This window comes from Aspergillus uvarum (assembly GCF_003184745.1).
Source record: "Aspergillus uvarum CBS 121591 unplaced genomic scaffold BO82scaffold_12, whole genome shotgun sequence".
Lineage (NCBI taxonomy): Eukaryota > Fungi > Ascomycota > Eurotiomycetes > Eurotiales > Aspergillaceae > Aspergillus > Aspergillus uvarum.
Window position 1 is genome coordinate 138308 of NW_020291309.1, and position 19190 is coordinate 157497.

A 19190-nucleotide genomic window follows, 5' to 3' on the forward strand; every position below is an offset into this window, starting at 1 on the left:
GCGTAAGGCACTCAGGCACTCCTGGGTGGGTGGCGCGAGGCTGTGGGGGCCTTAGGCAGAAGCCAATCAGTAAGCAAAGAAGCATGAGTTGGTTGCACAACATACTTCTCGGCATTGCTGCTATGAGTATGGATGCTGTGAACCATCCTATGCAGGAATTCGATGATGTACGTATATATTTAATCATAACATTATATGGGGCATATTGAATAGTGAAAAGAAGGTCAATTGTGCGACTTCGGCGCGTTTACCGGACTAGCTATACATTCTATCCACTACATACGGACTTGCATGCCTAGCAGATGTATTGCCACCGACTGACAACTATGGCTCGCCTCAATGCGAGATTACGCTTCTCTTGACCTCAAATGCCCGACAGTACATCTCTTGCCTGCACTTTCCACAGGATCAACTATGATGAAATATGGTTTCCCGAAACATCCCCGCGCAGTCGACGGTAGAACTATTTAAGATCCATATGCTCCAAGAGATGGAGATCCAAGCCGATAGCAACAAGAACTTCACTCGACCGTTTAAAAAACATCGTCATACAATCTAACCCTCGTCCGGTACTTACAGTCTGGACTTTGTCACGGCATTGTTCGCTCCATACCTATTAGACAGCACCAGCCGCCTACCCAATTCAACAGCCCAACACCATGGCCTCAAAACCGAACAACGACCCCCACCGCAAAACCTGCCTCATCCCCTACGTTGATCCCAACATTGCACCCTCAGACATCCAGGAGCGCCTCAAAGTCCTCCCCTTCCGGCGCAACATTCTCCTCATCCTCGCTCACTCGCAAGGCCTCTTCCCCCACATCAGTGGCCTGCTGGGGGCCTGTTTCGACGGCAAGCAGCGGAAGCTCTCGCTCTTCGACTGGCAGGTGGTGGTGCTCCGAGTGTCCCACGCTCTCGATGCGAAGTATGAGTGGGATGTCAACGTCCCCGTGGCCGAGGCGTTTGGCTTCCCTCCGGAGAAGGCCGAGGCCATGGGATGCTCGGCCCAGGATGTGATCGAGGGCAGGGGGCCGTGGAGTGAGCGGGAGCAGGTGATCTTGCGGCTAGTAGATGAGCAGGTGAAGGGGACGACCAATGAGCCGGACACGGTGAAGGAAGCTCTGCAGCATTTGGACGTGGACGAAGTGGTGGAGGTATTGGTCATGACCGGGATCTACGCGATGCTGGCGGGGGTGATGAGGGGGTTGAAGATCGACGACGATGAGTTCATTCCGGACTTCCAGGAGAAAATTAGAGGTGCTGTGTCTGAGAATTGACCGGAGGCTGCGGCATACGTACACTCTTAATTGCAATGCTATACCTACAACTATACATACCAATAATCTTTCCATATTCGGAATAGATTACCCTAATTGCTGCATTGTTCAAGAGCAGACGCAGACAACAGTGGAAACACCGGCCACCGGCATCAGCCCCTAATCTTCAAGAACAAATATGAAGGAAAGAGATTTAGATTTCCAAGAATATAACTTTCTCTCAATCAAGCCAAATACATATTTCCGTCCCAATTTCATGGATGATCGACCGGTTATTGATTCTAGGTAGACAGCTTACTAATTCCTGACTAACGAGCTCAAGCATATGCAGCTCCGTAACAAAAGTTGCATATCGCGATAGAACCTCTCATCCCGCAAATTAATTCAATCCTATACAAAACCTCCATCCGTCCATCATCTCATCTCCACGCCAACTCACACACACTCTCAACCTCCGACCCTCAACCACCCCATTTCCCCCTCGGGCAACCCCCACCCAAAAACAATGGCCACCAAAACACCCGTACGTCAAGTCAACCTGACCCTACAACGCCCTCAAAGCCCTCCCCCCGAACCATAACTAACATGCCCCCCCAAAAGTCAACAACAACCCGCATAACCCACCTCCTCACGCACTGGCCCAAAGACAAAGTCCGCCCGGCCTCCGTCTCCATCCACAACTACCTGCAATCGCGCCTCCCCCAACCGCAACCGTCCTCCACCCAGACCCAAACACCCCCCAAAACCGGCCTCTCCGAGGCCAACCTCGACGCCCTCACCGCCCTCCTTAATGACAAGTTCGCGCGCCGGTACCCCTTGCCCCCGCGCCTGCGCCACCCGGCCAGCAACCCGCAGCACTACGAGAACGTGGTCCGGGAGTTCGACGAGGCGCCGGACCGGGATTGGTTGGGCCGGTTGCGGAAGAAGGTCGCGGGGATGTTGCGGTTGAAGTAGACCTTTTACCTTGTGGGTGATACCTGTGGGTGTTTCGCTGTATGATAGGGTACAAAGGTGGGAAGATATGGGTGAATGGGTAGAGGTAGACTGGGGGATTGGTGAAAAGCCTTGGGCACGGGCACGGTACTCTACTCTTGATATTTGTGGGATTGTAATAACATTTTTTTAGATGGGTTGGGTGGAATATGCTTTGCGTGCGTCGGTTTTCTTTTGACCTTTTTTGACCTTGGGAGTCACTGGAGTTCGATTTTGGAGAAACTCGAAAACTCGAAAGAGGGGATGGAGCCGGGAATTGGGGGTGAAAAACATGTACTGCACTGTACTGTACTTTTATGGCTTATGGCGCAACAAAACTTGTATATATTTCCCTTAATGATGCGCAGCAATCAAAAGTGATGATATTTATTTGAAGTTCGACCCAGAATACAATTGCAATATTTCGTTCAACCTTATTCATCTATGTACAGTACAATCCATATCTCCCGACCTGAACCTGTCAGGTCATTTCACACATTATATCCGACCACAAATCCAGCTGCAAATAAGGTGCAATAGAATCGAATCACAGCATCGGCTTCACATCGTCGGCGACCTTGAAGGGCGCCTCGGTCTTGCTGCGCACCTCCTCCACAGTGACTCCATCCGCTAGCTCGACGAGCGTTAACCCGTCAGTGAAGTCGACATCAAATACGCACAGCTCCGTGATAATGCGGCTGACGCAAGTCTTCCCAGTCAGGGGAAACTCGCACTGCTTGACGATCTTAGGGTTTCCCTTCTTATCGGTGTGCTCCATGGTCACAACCACCTTTGTCGCAGAGGGATTCGAGACAAGGTCCATGGCTCCACCGAAACCCTTTATCTTGCCTGGAAGCATCCCTGAACACCAAGTAGTTAGCTTCATCATCTCCATCATCAGGTTTGTATGACTACTTACAGTTAGCCAGATCACCCCTTGCGCTGACTTGCATTGCGCCCAAGATCGTCAAATCAATGCGACCCGACCGGATCATGCCGAAGGACTCATCGCTACCAAAACACGCCGCGCCAGGCAACAGCGTCACCGTCTCCTTACCAGCGTTGATCAAATCCGGGTCCTCTTGTCCCTTCTTAGGGTAAGGACCCAACCCCAGAATACCGTTCTCGGACTGCAGCATGACCTCAACCGAGGGGTCCACGAAATTCGGGGCCAGCATCGGCATGCCGATGCCCAGGTTCGCGTACATGCCGTTCTTGAACTCCTTGGCCGCGCGCCGGACAATGCGCTCGCGCTTCGCGGCCGTCTCACCCTTACCCAGCGCGGCGGCCTCGTCAGCGCCTTCCTCCTTGGCGAAGGTGAACTTCTCGATGCCCTTGGGCGTGGTACTCTGGACCACCCGCTTGACGTAGATCCCGGGTAGGTGGATCGCCGCGGGCTCGATCTCACCCACCTCGACGATGTGCTCCGCTTCGACGATCGTCGTCTTGGCATTGCGGCCCATGGCGCCGTTGAAGTTGGCCGCCGCATAGCGGAACTGACAGTTGCCCAGCTTGTCGGCCTTCCATGCCTTGACGAAGGCGTAGTCGCCCTTGATCGCCTCCTCCATCACATAGCTCTTCTTGTCAAAGACCTTGACGTCCCGCGGATGGCTGTACAGGGCCACGGTTCCGTCGGCGTTGTGCTTCAGCGGAAGTTCTCCGGTCTGCACGACGGTGCCGCAGGCCGCCGGGGTGTAGAACGCGGGAATCCCGGCTCCACCGGCCCGACACCGCTCGGCCAGAGTGCCTTGCGGGGTCAATTCCAGCTCAATCTCGCCCGTCAGGTACATGCGCTCGAAGGTCTTGTTCTCTCCAACGTAACTCGAAATCATCTTCTTGATCTGCTTGGACTGGAGGAGAAGGCCCAGTCCGGATCCGTCCACTCCGGCGTTGTTGCTGACAACGGTCAGGCCGCTGATGGCCGGGTTTTCCCGCACCGCGTTGATCAGAGTGTCCGGTACACCACAGAGACCGAAACCTCCGGCCAGTACTGTTGAGTTGGGCTTCAAATCCTTGATCGCAAGATCGGCGGAAGAGACTACCTTGTTGATCTCTGGCCGACGGATGCTGTGTGAGAACGCACGAGCAAGAAATCGCTGGTGCTAGACGAGTGCCCACATTAGTATCAAATGGTGGGAAGTAAAATAGAAAGGGTCAGGAGCCTACCTTGCTGGGGTCGGTACCGAGCCTCCGCGCAAAGCGCAAGCCCGTAGCTAGTTGAGAAGGCATGGTGGTAGTATGAGTCGAAGTGGAGACGAGGAACACTCTCTGCAGTGATTGATGGATATCCTGACTCGCAGTCACCTACTTGAAGGAGGTAGAAAAGTCAAGATGTCAGACAGGATTAAGGAGAGTTGGTCTACAAGAGAGGAGAATTGAGGTCGAGCAGCGGAGAAGCCTCGCCTTTTATCGGGTCAAGAAAGGCAGCGAACGGCTTCAGGCGGGGAGATGCGGAAAGACAGCCGCTGCCCGCTGCCCGCTGCCCGCTGCTGCCGTCTTCCCCGGATTGAGAGGCGCTAACCCCACGGTTGGTTTGCTCGTCTCCGCAATCCGCACTGGAGAGTTTGGAGCTGGAGTCTGGCCAACTGCCTTGCACTCACTTCACCTGTTTTGAGTGTCTTCGAGAACACAACAAGGCACTGGTGTCAAAGGGAGTACTCGCAAAATGCTTTTACAAGATTCATTATTACCGTTAACTCCCTTATTCAGTCAAGAACAAGCCCTGCGATGATGGCGGACCCAGGGTCGGAATCGGGCCCGATTCCGATCCGCGGCCCCCATCGGATCGGCCCTCTGACTAAGCAGGATCGAAGTCTTCTGAGATTCTTCATGTGTATCCATGTGTGTGTATACATCGTCCCCGTCATCAACCAATCGTGACGCTGAATCGCACTAACTATTTACAGTAAAGCATACATAATAATCCTCCAGATGCTTGTGCAAAGAATATCGTACCGAACACAAAAAAAAACACGCTCTGCATAACAGCATTTCAATATCAAATCGAAAGTGTCACGCAGAATCACAGACATTGCAGCAGATGGAAGCACCCATCCGCCCACTGATAAGACCAACTGTCTAGACCTGGCAAGACGGTCCTCCTCACTTTGCACCACGAAAATAAACACAATGCAGTCCATATTAACAAGCTGTGTCCTTCACGTTACTCAAAACGCCCTTCCACCCTTCCGGCCATCGTATCATCTAACCCCTTGCGCTTCAAGGGATTAGGCGTTGCTTGTCGCCCTGGTGCTGGATCCCCGGAGTCTACCACACCACATCACGTAAGTCAGGATGAGTGCTGTAACCTGCTTCGATGGAATCCTTCTCCTTCTTCATGGGGTGGTCGGCGCCCGTACCTGACATGCTTTGGTCGGTCCAAATCGTATCATATGACGGCGGGTTCATATCCACATCTTCAGTCGATGGCACCGTGTTCGTGACTTCTCCCGTGGCGGCAAAGCCATTCCCAGGCGCCATCTCGAGTAACTCCCTGCGCACGGGATTGACCAGATCATGCTTCAATCGGTCGTTGACATAGACGAGGAAGTACGGCGTGGGAGGGTTGTACTGGCCCTGGTCTCGGAAGATCTCATCCACGTTATGCACCTCGCTCACCTCCTGGTCGTTGTACTTGCGCCACACATTGCGGTCAAAATCGAAGATATAGATGTAGTAATGGCCGAACTCAACAGAGCCCTGGTGAATGAACACGGCATACAACCGGTAAGCCTCATTTTTGTGTTCAATAAACTGCTCGGCTATCATGGCTCGAGTCTTCTTGATCTCGTCCTGGACCTCTATTGGGGAGTCAGAGACATCGCGGATATTGTAATAAAGAAGACATGGAAAGAGGAGGAAGCACTTACGGGTCAACTCATCACGGGCTAGTTGAGAGAGCCGATTGACCTCCGCGCAAAGCTTTCTGGTATCCACATCAAACAAGTGTTCGGCGGAGTTTGCGTCCTCGAGAGGATTTGCGGTTTCCTCAGCCTCTACATTTGCAGAAGGCCCCGCATCCTCAGCGAAATTTGTCTCTTCTGCAATACTCTCGATATCGGATAGAATCCTGCTGGCTTCGTCGAGCAATCCCGCTGCATCGACCTTGCCACCTTCCTACGAGAGTGTTCAGTATGTTTTCTCAATTGAGGTGGGGAGGGGGGTTCTGGTAAACGTACAGTACCGTGTAACAATTCTGACTGCCGAGCTTCGAGACTCTTCAGTGCGGCTTTCCATTCCCAACTCTGCTGCCGTTTTGCCATGATTTCAGGCGACTTGGTATCCATGTAGCGATCCAGGTATATGGTTTCCTCTAAGCCGAGATGATGAGTTGACTTAAAGGAGCGTTTCGTTTGGGGGTCGAACTGGACGCGCTGGACCTGGATTTGAAGCACTGGGGGTAGCTTGCTAATAGTACCGAATCGCTCGGCGACGGTGTTGTCAACATTGACTTTCTGAACATCGAACGCTCCGTCAAGCGCTGCATAAATGTTGCGTGGACCTGATGCCACATCGACCTTGATGTCGCACCACCATTCTTCCATCGGACGAACGCCCTGCTCGGACTTGAGATAATATATGGTTTTCCCGTAGAACAAGCTGAAGAAAGGAGCTGTTAGCGAGGATTCTCAGACTGCACATCTTCAACTTACTCCTTCACTTGATCAATCTGTTCGCCATCGGCAGAGTATGAAACAGGCCGGATCGCGCATTGGCTCTGAAACAGCACATTATTGATGACCTCCGTCACATCCTGCTGGGCTCCAATCTCCAGTTCTTCTTGGAGTAGTCTCTGGGGATCGATGACAGGGGTTGGCCGTGGGGGTACTGGTGGTGGTTGACTAGCTATCACGGGTTGCTCTGCCGAAGCAAGACCGCTCGAGGGCTCCGGGGTTACTTTCTGTGCGTCCTCCATCGTGGTGCCAGCAGGAGGTTCATTTTCCTTGTCGTCATTATGAGATTGCTGCGTCTCTTTCGCAGTCGTTTTTTCAGGTGACACATCAGTGACGGCTGTGTTAGAGGCCTGTTCTTCCTGCGTGAGCTGCGGAGGACCAAGCGGGCCCAGAATTGGCATTCCCTCGAGTTCGCCCAGGGCTGCGGCGGGCCTGTAAGTCGAGATAGTAGAGCGGCGACGAATGGCTTCTTCATTTGAGGTTCCAATGAGAGTCAACCGCGCGAGCTCTTGACTTGGTGTGACATAAGGAAACGGAGATGTGATCATTTCCGAAAACAAGGTCCGCAACTCTTTCACGACTGTGTCATTAAAGGTAAGCCTCTGGCTCTAACCGACAAAACGAGCAGCACTTACATTGCTGAGAGCGCTCGACCTCCTTTCTTGAAACTCTGCGGGATCCTACTTTCTTTCGGCTCAGGTTCTCATCGCTCAGGTCCATGCTGAAATCCTCGAAGTGCAGGATCAAGTCGCGATACCCACGAACAGAGAAGTAAAACTGCAACAAGCTGTTCAGGTAGCAGGTGTTGCCGATGTTCTGCAGCCCGACCGGCCACTCTGACAAGTTACGATCTGAACCAGGGCCCATTCCCGTGGCCTTGTTGGACAGAAAGCTGCTGTCTTTATGCTTCCCAATGATCTGCAAGGCCTGGTTGTACAATTCCACCTTGCTTGGGTCTTCCACCACACAGCACGTATACGCCGCCTCGATCAAATCATCGTCAACAGTGCGATTGTCTATGCGCAAGAGACGATACGCATCTCCAATGTCCATTTCACCGGCCGTCATCTCACCGGTCTTGAGAAAGTGCTTCAAGGCATCGGACTTCCGCGCCTCAGCAATAAGCTCAAGAGCTCGCCGCGCAAGATCTCTGTTTGAGGGAGCATCCTCAACCTACGCGAAACACATTAGCCTGTGAAAAACTGAAGCGGCCATCAAGGGGGGCCGACCTTGGCAGTAAACAAGGAGATTATGAAGTCGTCGGCAGTTTCACTGGTAACACCTAAATAGTCCTGAGCTTGTTCCACGGTCGATACGCCTATCACATGGGTTAGCCGCGATCAAAAAGCGCCTGGATCGTGCTGCTGAAATCTTACTATCGTCCGCCACGGATTTGAGGCGGTCACTACGTCTGCTCTCGCCTATTATGCGCATCTGTCTGCGAGACTCTGCTTCTTGGGCCGGGGTTGTGGAGCTCAGGTACGCGTTGAATGTCCCAATGATACTATCTTCCGTGAGCCGAGGGTTGTCATGAGCCAGACCGAAGTATTTATAGGCATCGGCAACATCGTCTTCGGTGAATCTTCCTTCGGCGTAAGCTTTAATGACCGCTTGTTCGATTACAGCGGCATCGTCACCGCCCCTTAGCTGCTCGATCTCTTTGAGGCATTTCAGGTATAAAGGCGCCCGTGCGGGATCGACTGCAACCTGCCGGTTGAAAGCTTCAATGATCGTAGCGGACGACATATCGTCGACAGTGCCCAGATCTTCATAATAGCTATAATCTTGTTAGCAGGTGCTAGCGAATTGAGATACGGCATCAACGCACGGTGCAGGAGCCAGTTGGAATTCTTTCGACCGGTCTGCATTAGGGTCTGGCATGATGATTAGTCGGAACTCATCCAGAAGATGCAAGTCTTGCTTACAATCAGCCGCATCTAACGCACGAAGCAAGTCAAATATTGCTGGATCGCTTTGGTTTTCCACGTGATGACCCTTTCTTTCCATTACAGGTCGCTGCTCTACCAGTGCGGATATTTCGTGCAAGACATCGTCGAGGAAAATCTTGAGCTGGTCCCGGTATGGATGTTCCGTCCATGGACTAGTCCGCGGAGGTTCCCAGAATCCTTCATTCTAATCGATAGTCAGGCATGGTGGTCGAGTAGGGCCAGACCCAATGTACGAACCTTGACAGTAAACCCTAGGAATTCCAGCAGATCTTTGCAAGGAACCCCATCGAGACCGAAGCTAGTTATAAACCTCTTGTTGTTGGACGAGATTGACTTGCCCTTGTCAGCTGCATTTAAAGAATTATTCAGGTATGCGCCGAGGATCTCGAGAACAGCAATCGGCTGTGGCACGGCGAGGCCTTCCAGACGCTCTGGTTCTGCTGCAAAGGCCTCCTCTGCTCGCTGCTGAATGACTTGAGGATCCGTCAATAGCTGTACCAATCCTTGAGAGAGTACAGGGGAGACCAGTCGAACCGACACCACGGTAGGACACGTGAGGTAGGAGCATTCGAACTCATACGTCTCTACAGTCTGTCCCTTCGGTGTCACATCTTGTCCCGTCGACTTATATACCAGGTGATGCAAATGGTTTGGCGAGTTTTGGCTATGTTGGCCGATTGTAGGCGTGGAGTGCACAACCAGTTGCAGATGGTATCGGCACTTGCGGCATATAGCAGATACTTTGGGAGGGTTGGCGCTGCTCCTCCTCTCCGGCTCTGGCACAAGTGTTTGCTTTGACTTAATCACATAGTTATGGGGGCATGCGGCAGGAGATATGTACTCCGGTGGTCCAGTGTGATAATCAGGAAAGACGGGCGGAGCTTGGGAGAGGAGGTTACGGCCTGAAGCCGGGGGATGGACAGGATCGTAGTCGCAAAGAGCCCGTACGAGACTGGGAGCAGTCCTGCCTGTAGATCAAAGCGTCAGCGGCGTTGAACGCTTCAGAGTTGTGTGCGCGCTTTCGGTTTGAGGGGGTGTACGTACCTGACCTCTGCGTGGATGACATGGGTACGCTCTTAGTGAGCTTACTGCAGCGCGAGGGGTTGTGGCAGGCAACGGCAAAGCTTTAGGAAAGGGCCTCCCATTCAGTCATCCAAAGAGTTTTGAAGTCGGGATGTAATGCGATGTAGGAGTCACTCGGACAACGGCCGGAAATATAAACGTGCAAATATAGAACGAGGTACGAGGCACTCTAGAAAGTGGTAGCAACGGCGGGGAATAGTGAGCGGCCCGCACTCGGCCTGGCGGCAAGCTTGATGGGTCGTTTCTTGTGCTTCTTCAAGCACAACAGATTTCCGGAAGACTCAAGATGAATCGTCTGAAACGCTATAAAGAGATAGAGGGAGAGGGAGTACCGGAAAGTGTCAGTACTCTACGAGAACAAGCGACCGATAGCCGGCAAGGAAATCTACTACCAGATAGCCCTCAATGGGGAAGCTCCTCAAAGGAAACCCAGTAGTAGGCGGTGTCGCCTGGCAGAAACTCTGACGTCTCCAAATTCATCCACGCCCGTCCGGCGACGACACGAGTTCCAGCTGCCACAGCCCATCACACACCCACCTCACATCCCACCGCCACCATGGCCCCTCACGCCGATGAACACGATTACCACCCCCAGGATGCGCTCCAGGCCACCCTGAAGACCACCATGCTCACTGGTGGAGCGGGTCTTTTCGCCTCCGCCGTCCAGAACACCCTGACCAGAAAGAACGTCGGACCGTGGGGTGTGTTCACGAGGACTGGCGGCACAATCGGTATCTTCGGTACGGAATATCCCATTGCACTGGCCATTGATGCATGGTCCGGTTTAATTGTCTCCTTGTTGCTGACATCGGAAGTCTAGCCGCGATGGGAGGTACCTACGCCTTCGTGAAGACCGCTTCCGCCAACCTTCGTCAAAAGGAAGACCACTACAATGTCGCGCTGGGAGGTTTCTTCTCCGGTGCTATTCTGGGACTTAGACGTCAGTGCCGCCCCATTGCTTTGAATGCTTCAATCCCATGCCTTCCTCCTTCTCCAATTGGATTGACCGCTGACGAGTTCTGAATAGTCCGCACTTTCCCCGCAGTCCTGGGCTATGGTGTTGGCCTGGCCGTCACCCTCGGCGCTTTCGAATACACCGGCGGTTCGTTCTTCGGTCAGAGGCGGGATCCCAATGTCGACGAGTTCGAGCGCCGGGAGCGGATCAGAACGGCATACAGAACCTCCGGGGAGGACACCCTTGCTCAGCTGGGTGAGGGACGAGGTAGGTTTTCCCACACTGATGAAACGGCATCATCGGACACATGTTGGAGAACGCCGCCAAAAGCTAATGTAATATCTTAACAGGTATCTACGGCCCTGGGTATGCCGAGAGACGGCGGGAGAGAATCAAGGAGGCGTACGGTATCGATGTTTCCACATCCTCCGCTCCTGCATCATAGAAACGGTTTCATTGAATTTTCCTCTTGCGCAGTCTTCCCTTCCCCCCATTCCCGATATATTCTTTTGTGTAAAATTATTGCGTTACCCAGATGCCGTTCAGCTAGCAGATTTGGCACGTCCCCACGAATGCACTTTTTTCCTTACTTGTGTTCTGATCTTCGCCGAGGGAGAAGGTATTTCAGCGCAAGTGATCGCCCAGTGCGGATTCTATCTACGTTTGAGGCCCGAATTGAAGAGAAGGAAGGTCGTCACGAATTGAGTGAAGTAAGAGCTAGAGGTTCGGCATGCCGCCCGATCTTCTCAGCGATGTAGAGAACAATGGCCCCTGCTTCGAGTTTCACCATATTAGTCGTCACGCTTTCACCCTCAAATGGTTCAATTGCATGCTAGCCATCCCATCACTAAGAAGTCTGTATCGCAATTGCAGGCATTTCCGCATGTCGAAGCATTGCATGGAATTGAATCATGTTCTACCTCCACATTTTTCAAATTACCACCGGAGGGGTACCGACCAATCACAAGGTCAGCTTATCAAAGCAGTAGAGTGTCTGCACTGTGGACAATGCTCTACTACTACCAACCAACTGCTACTCCAACAACCGGTAAGATACATGTGCTTCATGCAGATATCGTAAATCAAGGACAGTCATTGGACAGGATACATGAAAGCGCCCTTTCTGCTCTGACATTGCTCATAGCCGCGATGTCGTAATTGGAAGTGCTTTGCTCGAGTGCAAATCCATATGGGCTTGGCATGAACTATACGCTAGCGATGTTCGTACCTACCGAGTCGCTCTTCAGGACGGAAGAATCACAGCAGGCGATGAAGACTCCACAAAGGTCAACTCCAATCGCTTTTGAGCACTATGGCAGAGCATTCACCCTGGCAAAAGTCCCCAGGTGGCCTGTCCGGTCGCCACCAGCCAAAGAGCAACTGTGAAATAGCACATTTCAGAGTGAATAGATAGACAATCCAAGTCTCCGGATCTCAAGATCGGCTTGTTAGATCCGCCGACGAATGTGATACAGGAAGTGGAGGGCAGTGGCAGGGGCAGGAGCAGGAGCAGGAGCAGGAGCAGGACAGTGGGAGGCGAGCGGGATTATTCTCCGCATAATTGCGGGCATCTGCAACAAGCATTAAGTTAGATCGGGGATTAGTTACTGTCTTAGATCAGAAGAGTTTACCACTTCACTCTACCTGAACCTCGTTTCGTGGGAGCAACGTTGCGATATCCGAAGGGGAGAGTGGTTCTGTATGTTCGCAAATGCTCTGGATTTGATCAAGTGCGTTCGGACAGGCTTCACTAAGCATCTTAGTATCAACTGCGCTGCTATACATATACAGGCAGAAGTATTTTGCCCTGGTAGTACAGTTCTCCTTATCATCAGGCTACCTCACATTAGGCCTGCAGATTGGCAACTTCGCACTACAGGTCGCAGAAGCACCGCGAAACGGTGCAACCCTCCCTCCCTTCTTCTCGGGCTTCTAGAAAGGCAAGGGGAACCAGCCGTTCTCCGAGGTTCACCGGATGAAACTCTCACCCAGGCTGATGGGTCGCCCAGCTGTCTACTCCGTATTGACACAGAGTCAAGGGATGCATGATAATCTATGCAGGGGAACTTATGATATCACATCGCCGGAGCTGGCCCCCTCTTCCTCCTCCCCTCCTGAGTCGTCAACAGTACTGCTGGTTGTTGAGATCAACCAGAACGGCGACTCGACTCGCCTTCAGATGTGCATGTGAAGTCATTGCTGTGGTAGATATCGTCTCAAACTACAGGGAAAGAGGAATTGATGTTCATGCGCTAGCTGGTTTCCATTCCGGAGGGGATGTATGTGGGTGACAGGGCTACGTCAAGGGTGCGTGCATTGCAGAGAGAAAAAAGGTGTCATGTGGAGTGTTGTTGCAGAAGCGAGAAGCGAGCCATCAGACCTTTGGTATGTGTGGCTCGGGCTGGGTGCTTCGCGATCGATGAGAGTGAGCAGCAAGAGATTGACCTCAGGATCAGTGGTTCAACCTCACAAACTGTGTCAGTGGTTCGTCCACATCTGTGTACCGGTACCTCGTAGTGGGTGCATCCCATCCGGATCGACATGGAGTGGATGAACCGTGCATGACGTCGAGGATCGATAGGAATCTTGGGACTCTGGGAGTGCTGCCTCGCCGATACCCGAATGGGAAAGACCAGAAAAGAGCTGAGAGTGTAGAGGGATCCATTCCCGAAGATCCGCCCGGGAGTCTCCTTTTCTCATGGGTGCATCTGAGTTTGATTGGAATTGCCACCGGTTCGGCAACAAGAGAGGGAGAAGGGGTGGAGAGGGGAGGGGGGAAAGGATGGAAAAAGGGGGGTGTTCCCATCGGAGGCATGAGGAAGTATTGCTCAGACACAGTATCAAACTATCCGTAGATTGGCTGGACGGACAAACCCCCCCGCCCCGGCCACTGCCCGAAAAGGCAAAACGAGAGCCGTGGGGACTTACTCCCTAGCCACAGTCTGACTTACGTAAGGTAAGGGTGATGCTTATGCATGGCACCAGCCACGTTCCATGCATGAGATTCATGTACTGGAAAAGACTTAGATCATGCTTCGGGCAGGCAGCAACCACAACCACCAGAGTAGCAGCAACAAATAGCATCAGCAGCAAGGACTGTGGGCGCGCCCTTTTGCTCTTTTCATGATCATTGGGTGGCGCCATAGTCATGAGAATGACGATGTGCTCGAGAGAGTATATGCAATTACAGTACTCATTGTACCTAGTACCTACTTACATGCAGTGTGCTACTGCTACTGTATGTACTGGACCGAATCTGACCTGGTGATGATCATCCTTCGGGCTGGCTATGTTCTACTGCACTCCAGTCTGAGATTGGTGAAATGTCTATAGATTTGATTTATCGTTGGAAAGTCTGGATTATGAGACTATATTTAATTTACAACCCCAATGCAAAGGGGAACGGACCATAGTACATGTTGCCCAGACCCATGGAGACATGTGTATACATACGGTAGCTGCATCGGTAAGTATAGAGTGGCATTGAATGGTTCTCGTACTTTCTGGCCACCCTCCCCTCCTCAGCAAACAGAACCTTAAAAAACAAGGTGTATGGTCAGAGAAGAGATAAAGAAAGTCAAGTGAAGAAAAGTAAAGAAAAAAAAAAGTCAGAGGTCGGGACCGGAGATTCCGTCCCAAGCGTCATAACGTCGCAGTAACGATCTGGTTCATTTGGCTGGGGTAGACGTCATCCGAACCGGCACTGGATATAACCACTTCCCCCCTTTAAACCTTCAGAGGCTAAGAAAGGGAACTGTGTAACTTTCTAGTTATCTACACTTCTACATTTCTACACTTCGACCACTACACTTTACTCTACACTCTTCTACGCTTTCCTCCTGCTCTCTACTGTTCCTGAAACTTTGACGGCGACCTGGACCGTACAAATTGGGAGATTGTCTCCTGTCACTCCTTGAATTGGAGAGTCTCCTTATTTCTGTTCTACTACTTTACCTAGTACGACGACCTACTCCGGGCCCAGCCCATTTCCAATTTCCAATTTCCAATTTCCAATTTTCCACTTCCCATTTCCACTCCCCCATCGATCCTATACGAACTAGTTTCTCCCTCAGTGGAGACCCAATCTCCCCCCGAACGTCGCGTCCTGATCGACTGTGGAATGATTTTCTATTCTTCTAGCCGCTCTTCTTTCTGTCCGAAGAGGTACTATTTGTGAAAGTCATTCTGCTAGTCGCATGAGAGACCCTTTAGGTCGTTCGCCCCGGTAACCAGCCAATACCACCTCCGATTAACCAGCCATACTACACTACTACCACCACTACTACCACTACCACTACGACTCCTACGACTCTACTAAATCCGATCAATTTTGGCTGGTTCTTTTTAGATTGACTCTCCTTTTTTCTCTCTCTCTCTCTCTCTCTCTTTCCCTCTTATCCTTCTCTCCTACGACTCCTGTCCTCCCTATTCTCATCTCTTCCTTAACACCTCGCGTTTCATGATATATTGTTACTCTGGACGCCCTTATAACTCTGGTCACGGCCCGCAACCGGCAACGGACCTTTTTTTCCAACGACGGACCGAATTGATATCGACACACGGGCCTGGACTGCCTTGCACCGCCCGATTGCGCTGACTTGCATTGCCCGGCACCACCACTAAACTACCGCACTCTTACTCGCGACACGACGATTACCGCCACTCGTCCGCCCTCCTCCCTCCCTCTTCTTTCCTCCTCTCTTCGCCTACCTTTCCTGCCCAGTCATGGCTATGGCCGTTAGGTCGCAAACGCCGGTGCAGGACCCCTATGGCACCCTCCCTCAGCATCCCGATTCTTTAATAAACCGCGGAGCATACGGCGCGCGCTCCAGTTCCCGACCCAACTCCATCATCGCCAGTACCTCCGGCTACAATAACGTCACCCACGCCGCCGACCCCACCTCTCACCCTCACACCGGTCGCTTCCACGAGGAGTTCGACGCTGCCAGCCAGCGCGGCTCCGTTCTTGTAGACGGTCCGTCGAGCGCTGGTATGCAACGCTCCGCTTCACAGATGTCCCAGTCTCGATCCGCAACTCCGACCAGATCCAGCACTTTGAGAAAGAAGGCCTCCCTCAGTAAGAGAGGCAGCATGCGTCGCAGTGGTAGCAAGAGAAGTCTGCGGGCGGGTAGCGTACGAAGCCTCGTCCTGGGCGATAGAGAGAAATATGGCGTCGATGGCGAAGATCCGAACAGCGCATTCTATGTTCCCGTTCCGACGGATGGAAGCCCGACCGAGGTATTGGCCAACCGCTTCCAATGTAAGAACCCCTCATATCCAGTTAGACCGATCCAGGAGGCGAAATGCTAACATGCGACAGCGTGGCGCAAAATCCTCAAAGACCTTATCATCTTCTTCAAGGAAGTGCAGAAGTCGTACGAAACACGCTCGAAACTCTTCATGTCCTCCTCGAACATCATGAACAACACATCACTGCCGCCGACATTCCTCAAGTCGGGAGGTCTGGCAGATGCGACCGGGATCTTGCGCGACTTTCACCGCCAGGGCTATCTGGAAGCGACTAAGGCGGCCGAGGTGGAGAGCGAGGTTGTCAATCAGCTTATGGGTCTCCGTAATGATCTGCAGAAGAAGACTAAGGAGATCCGCAGCCTGTCGGGTGATTTCCGAAACTCCGTCGACAAAGAAGTTGACGCTACTCGCAAGGCCGTTCGACACTTACATGAGGCCCTGGGTTTGGTCGACACCGATCCATCTGCGACTTCTGGAAAGGGCGATCCTTTCATTGTTCGGTTGAGTGTGGACAAACAAATTGAGAGGCAAATGGAAGAAGAGAACTATTTGCATAGGGTATGTTGTACTTGTTCCTCGTATTGATGCTCCGCGCGCAATAGACACTGACGATTGCCTAGGCATTCCTAAACTTGGAAAATTCCGGTCGGGAGCTAGAGTCTATTGTTGTCAGTGAGATTCAGAAGGCTTATAACGCCTATGCCAGCATCCTCAAGCGGGAGGCTGACGAAGCCTACGATACCGTGGAGAAACTCCGCGCTGGACCCATCTCGATGCCACACGATCATGAGTGGAACGCATTTATTGCAGACACTGACGAACTGGTTGATCCCGGGGTGCCTCTCCGTGACATCGAGAACATCACCTACCCAGGAAAGGACCACCCCGCCGCCGCAGAGGTTCGGTCGGGTATGCTGGAGCGTAAGAGCAAGTATCTCAAGAGCTACACGCCCGGCTGGTATGTCCTGTCGCCCACTCACCTCCATGAATTCAAATCTGCCGACCGCGTCGCATGGCAACAACCGGTGATGTCATTGAACCTCTTGGATCAGAAACTGGGGTCGCACTCGCAGCCCGACTCGACCTCGCACAAGTTCATGCTCAAGGGAAGACAGACCGGAACCATGCACCGGGGTCACTCGTGGGTCTTCCGCGCAGAAACTCATGAGACAATGATGGCCTGGTACGAAGACATCGAGAGCCTGATGTCCAAGACGGGTGAGGCTCGGAACGCATACGTGAGACGCCATGTCCGCACCGTGAGCGGCTCCAGTTTCCGCAATAGCAGCGACGGAATGGACGAGGATGAAGCGGATAGAACTCCCTACTCTGCGGAGTCAGCCGTCCTGTACCAAGAGCGTCCCACTTCCCAGCCCCGCCAACCAGGAGGCCGCTTTCCCAGCGATGTCCAGATAGACCGTCACTTGGAGGCGCCTCTGTCGCCTTCCAGCGGCGAGAGCTCCGGTGACAGAGACCTGCTGGCGGCGGCCGGCTCCTTTTCCGATCCTCGGCCATTCAACAGCGCCATGACCGACGGTGAGGCAAATGATAGTCACTTGGAGAACCAAGGGTATCCCCAGCCAGTCGAAAGGCACGACAGCCACTATGGCACATATATGGAAGCTGGAGGTTATAATCAAGCAGCGCAGCAAGGTTATGACCGGGATTACCAGAACCGAGAGACTGGCGACGCCATCTTTGTCACTGGGATGGGTTCCACGAGCTCGCGAGATCCATCTTTGACCCGCCAACGCAACCGCGGCGAAAGCGCCTCAACCGCGCCCACGGCCACGAACGGGACAGAGTATACACACAACACCCTTCCCAGCTCCATCGACGAGCATGAGGAACCCAACGTTGATATTGTTGGGGTTGAGCTCGACGGCGCAGCCAAGCAGCCCATGACAACCACCGACCATGAGGGAATTATACATGCTGGCCCGTCTGTCGGCACTGTTGCCACCGACATGGCCGTCACACAAAATGGCAGTGCTAAACGACCTCCAGCACGAACCAAGGGCAGTGTCTCCACTCTTGAACTGCAAATCCCAGGTCATTATCCTCCTGCAAATAACCTGTCGCCATAGAAGCAGGAGTCCTAGTGATCCGGTATCCAGACGAATGGTGAATTACCATCATCTGAAATGCTGCTGACTTGGGGAAGGGACTCCGACAGACGAAAATGAGTCATGCAACCCCAGGAAGGCATTTTCCTTTGTCACACCCTTTCCTATGTTTTCTTTCCCTTTGTATATTTTCAGGACTTGACGACAATGATGTGGTGATCCGATATGTGTGCGCCTTTTACCTTCAATATTTGAAGACCCATAAAGGATGACACATACCAACAAACAAATTCCAACAACAATATGTGGGAGGGAGAGATACGAAATCAAATATCCTAACTGTGACCCATTTTACCCCAAATTCTCCCCAGTCCCTTTTTATATACTGCACACACATCATACAACCGTGCACTCCATTGCTCTTGGCGCTCTCTGCCACAACATATGACAGGTTCGACCAGCGCGAACCGGATTGGGGCAATCGGATCCCTCACAGCTCGACAGGTCAAGGCCGAACTTGACCACGGCTGAACCTTTTTTTTTTTTTTTTTATCTCAAATCTCGTCATTTATTCCTTTTCTGTTTCTCTTTACAACGGCGTTAGGCTCACGGATGGCCGGGCGGTTCGGAAACGGATAAGGCGGTTGGTCGGTTAGGTTCATCGGTTGAGGGGGGGTTTTTTTTTTTACTGCGGTGCTCCATTGAAGGGTCGTGACTTACTGCGGTGTTTCCTGTTTTCTTGCTTGCCTCACTTATTTGCTGCCTCTTTACTTACACTTCCCTTGTATCTATTTTACCCATCCCTCATCATCATCACCATCATCTGTGTCCCTCCATCACTACTGTTTTGAGTGTTGGTGGTACGAGATTGAGTTGATGATGATGATGAGCCTTTATTTTTTCTTTCTTGCTATTCCCTTCCTGTTTGAATCTAGGCTTGGCTCCAAGCTGGCTTTTCTGATCGT

The 19190-nt window shown here is 52.3% G+C and overlaps 6 protein-coding genes across 6 annotated transcripts; 4 read left to right on the plus strand and 2 right to left on the minus strand.

Moving 5' to 3' along the window:
* Positions 1-285: 285 nt before the first annotated feature.
* Positions 286-1374, plus strand: BO82DRAFT_352123 (uncharacterized protein). Its single transcript, XM_025634604.1, has one exon. The coding sequence runs from the start codon at positions 660-662 to the stop codon at positions 1275-1277; it is 618 nt and encodes a 205-aa protein (XP_025494347.1). The 5' UTR covers positions 286-659; the 3' UTR covers positions 1278-1374.
* Positions 1375-1650: 276 nt separating this feature from the next.
* BO82DRAFT_390260 (ubiquinol-cytochrome c reductase complex assembly factor 2) lies at positions 1651-2631 on the plus strand. The gene is made up of 2 exons (XM_025638505.1): positions 1651-1800; positions 1878-2631. Exons 1-2 carry the CDS (start codon positions 1783-1785, stop codon positions 2229-2231), a joined length of 372 nt encoding a protein of 123 aa, XP_025494348.1. The 5' UTR covers positions 1651-1782; the 3' UTR covers positions 2232-2631.
* Positions 2632-2796: 165 nt separating this feature from the next.
* BO82DRAFT_381681 (3-oxoacid CoA-transferase) lies at positions 2797-4630 on the minus strand (the record flags this gene model as incomplete). Its single annotated transcript, XM_025637875.1, has 3 exons — positions 4416-4630; positions 3169-4351; positions 2797-3110 (listed from the first exon to the last, which is right to left on the minus strand). Exons 1-3 carry the CDS (start codon positions 4476-4478, stop codon positions 2797-2799), a joined length of 1560 nt encoding a protein of 519 aa, XP_025494349.1. The 5' UTR covers positions 4479-4630.
* Positions 4631-5098: 468 nt separating this feature from the next.
* On the minus strand, positions 5099-10064 carry BO82DRAFT_330094 (ubiquitin-specific protease UBP2). The gene is made up of 12 exons (XM_025633083.1): positions 9916-10064; positions 9109-9839; positions 8848-9055; positions 8751-8796; positions 8299-8699; positions 8152-8240; positions 7558-8095; positions 6902-7502; positions 6428-6848; positions 6119-6365; positions 5609-6049; positions 5099-5516 (listed from the first exon to the last, which is right to left on the minus strand). Exons 1-12 carry the CDS (start codon positions 9935-9937, stop codon positions 5413-5415), a joined length of 3849 nt encoding a protein of 1282 aa, XP_025494350.1. The 5' UTR covers positions 9938-10064; the 3' UTR covers positions 5099-5412.
* A 196-nt stretch (positions 10065-10260) lies between these two features.
* BO82DRAFT_352127 (Tim17/Tim22/Tim23/Pmp24 family protein) lies at positions 10261-11747 on the plus strand. Its single transcript, XM_025634605.1, has 4 exons — positions 10261-10694; positions 10775-10894; positions 10982-11176; positions 11260-11747. Exons 1-4 carry the CDS (start codon positions 10511-10513, stop codon positions 11352-11354), a joined length of 594 nt encoding a protein of 197 aa, XP_025494351.1. The 5' UTR covers positions 10261-10510; the 3' UTR covers positions 11355-11747.
* A 3887-nt stretch (positions 11748-15634) lies between these two features.
* BO82DRAFT_399811 (SLM1 family PH domain-containing protein) lies at positions 15635-18246 on the plus strand (the record flags this gene model as incomplete). Its single annotated transcript, XM_025639143.1, has 3 exons — positions 15635-16169; positions 16230-16717; positions 16780-18246. The coding sequence occupies 3 exons, from the start codon at positions 15635-15637 to the stop codon at positions 18244-18246; spliced, it is 2490 nt and encodes an 829-aa protein (XP_025494352.1).
* Positions 18247-19190: the final 944 nt, after the last annotated feature.

Bases quoted from the DNA above. Each gene is read 5' to 3' on its own strand.
- BO82DRAFT_352123 (XM_025634604.1), top strand. From the start codon at position 660: ATGGCCTCAAAACCGAACAACGACCCCCACCGCAAAACCTGCCTCATC.
- BO82DRAFT_330094 (XM_025633083.1), bottom strand. From the start codon at position 9,937: ATGTCATCCACGCAGAGGTCAG. The intron at 9,056-9,108 runs GTTCGTACATTG...ACTATCGATTAG, and splicing joins TCCTAGGGTTTACTGTCAAG to AATGAAGGATTCTGGGAACC. The intron at 5,517-5,608 runs GTACGGGCGCCG...GTGGTGTGGTAG, and splicing joins GACCGACCAAAGCATGTCAG to ACTCCGGGGATCCAGCACCA.
- BO82DRAFT_352127 (XM_025634605.1), top strand. From the start codon at position 10,511: ATGGCCCCTCACGCCGATGAACACGATTACCACCCCCAGGATGCGCTC. The intron at 10,695-10,774 runs GTACGGAATATC...TCGGAAGTCTAG, and splicing joins CGGCACAATCGGTATCTTCG to CCGCGATGGGAGGTACCTAC. The intron at 10,895-10,981 runs GTCAGTGCCGCC...AGTTCTGAATAG, and splicing joins TGCTATTCTGGGACTTAGAC to TCCGCACTTTCCCCGCAGTC.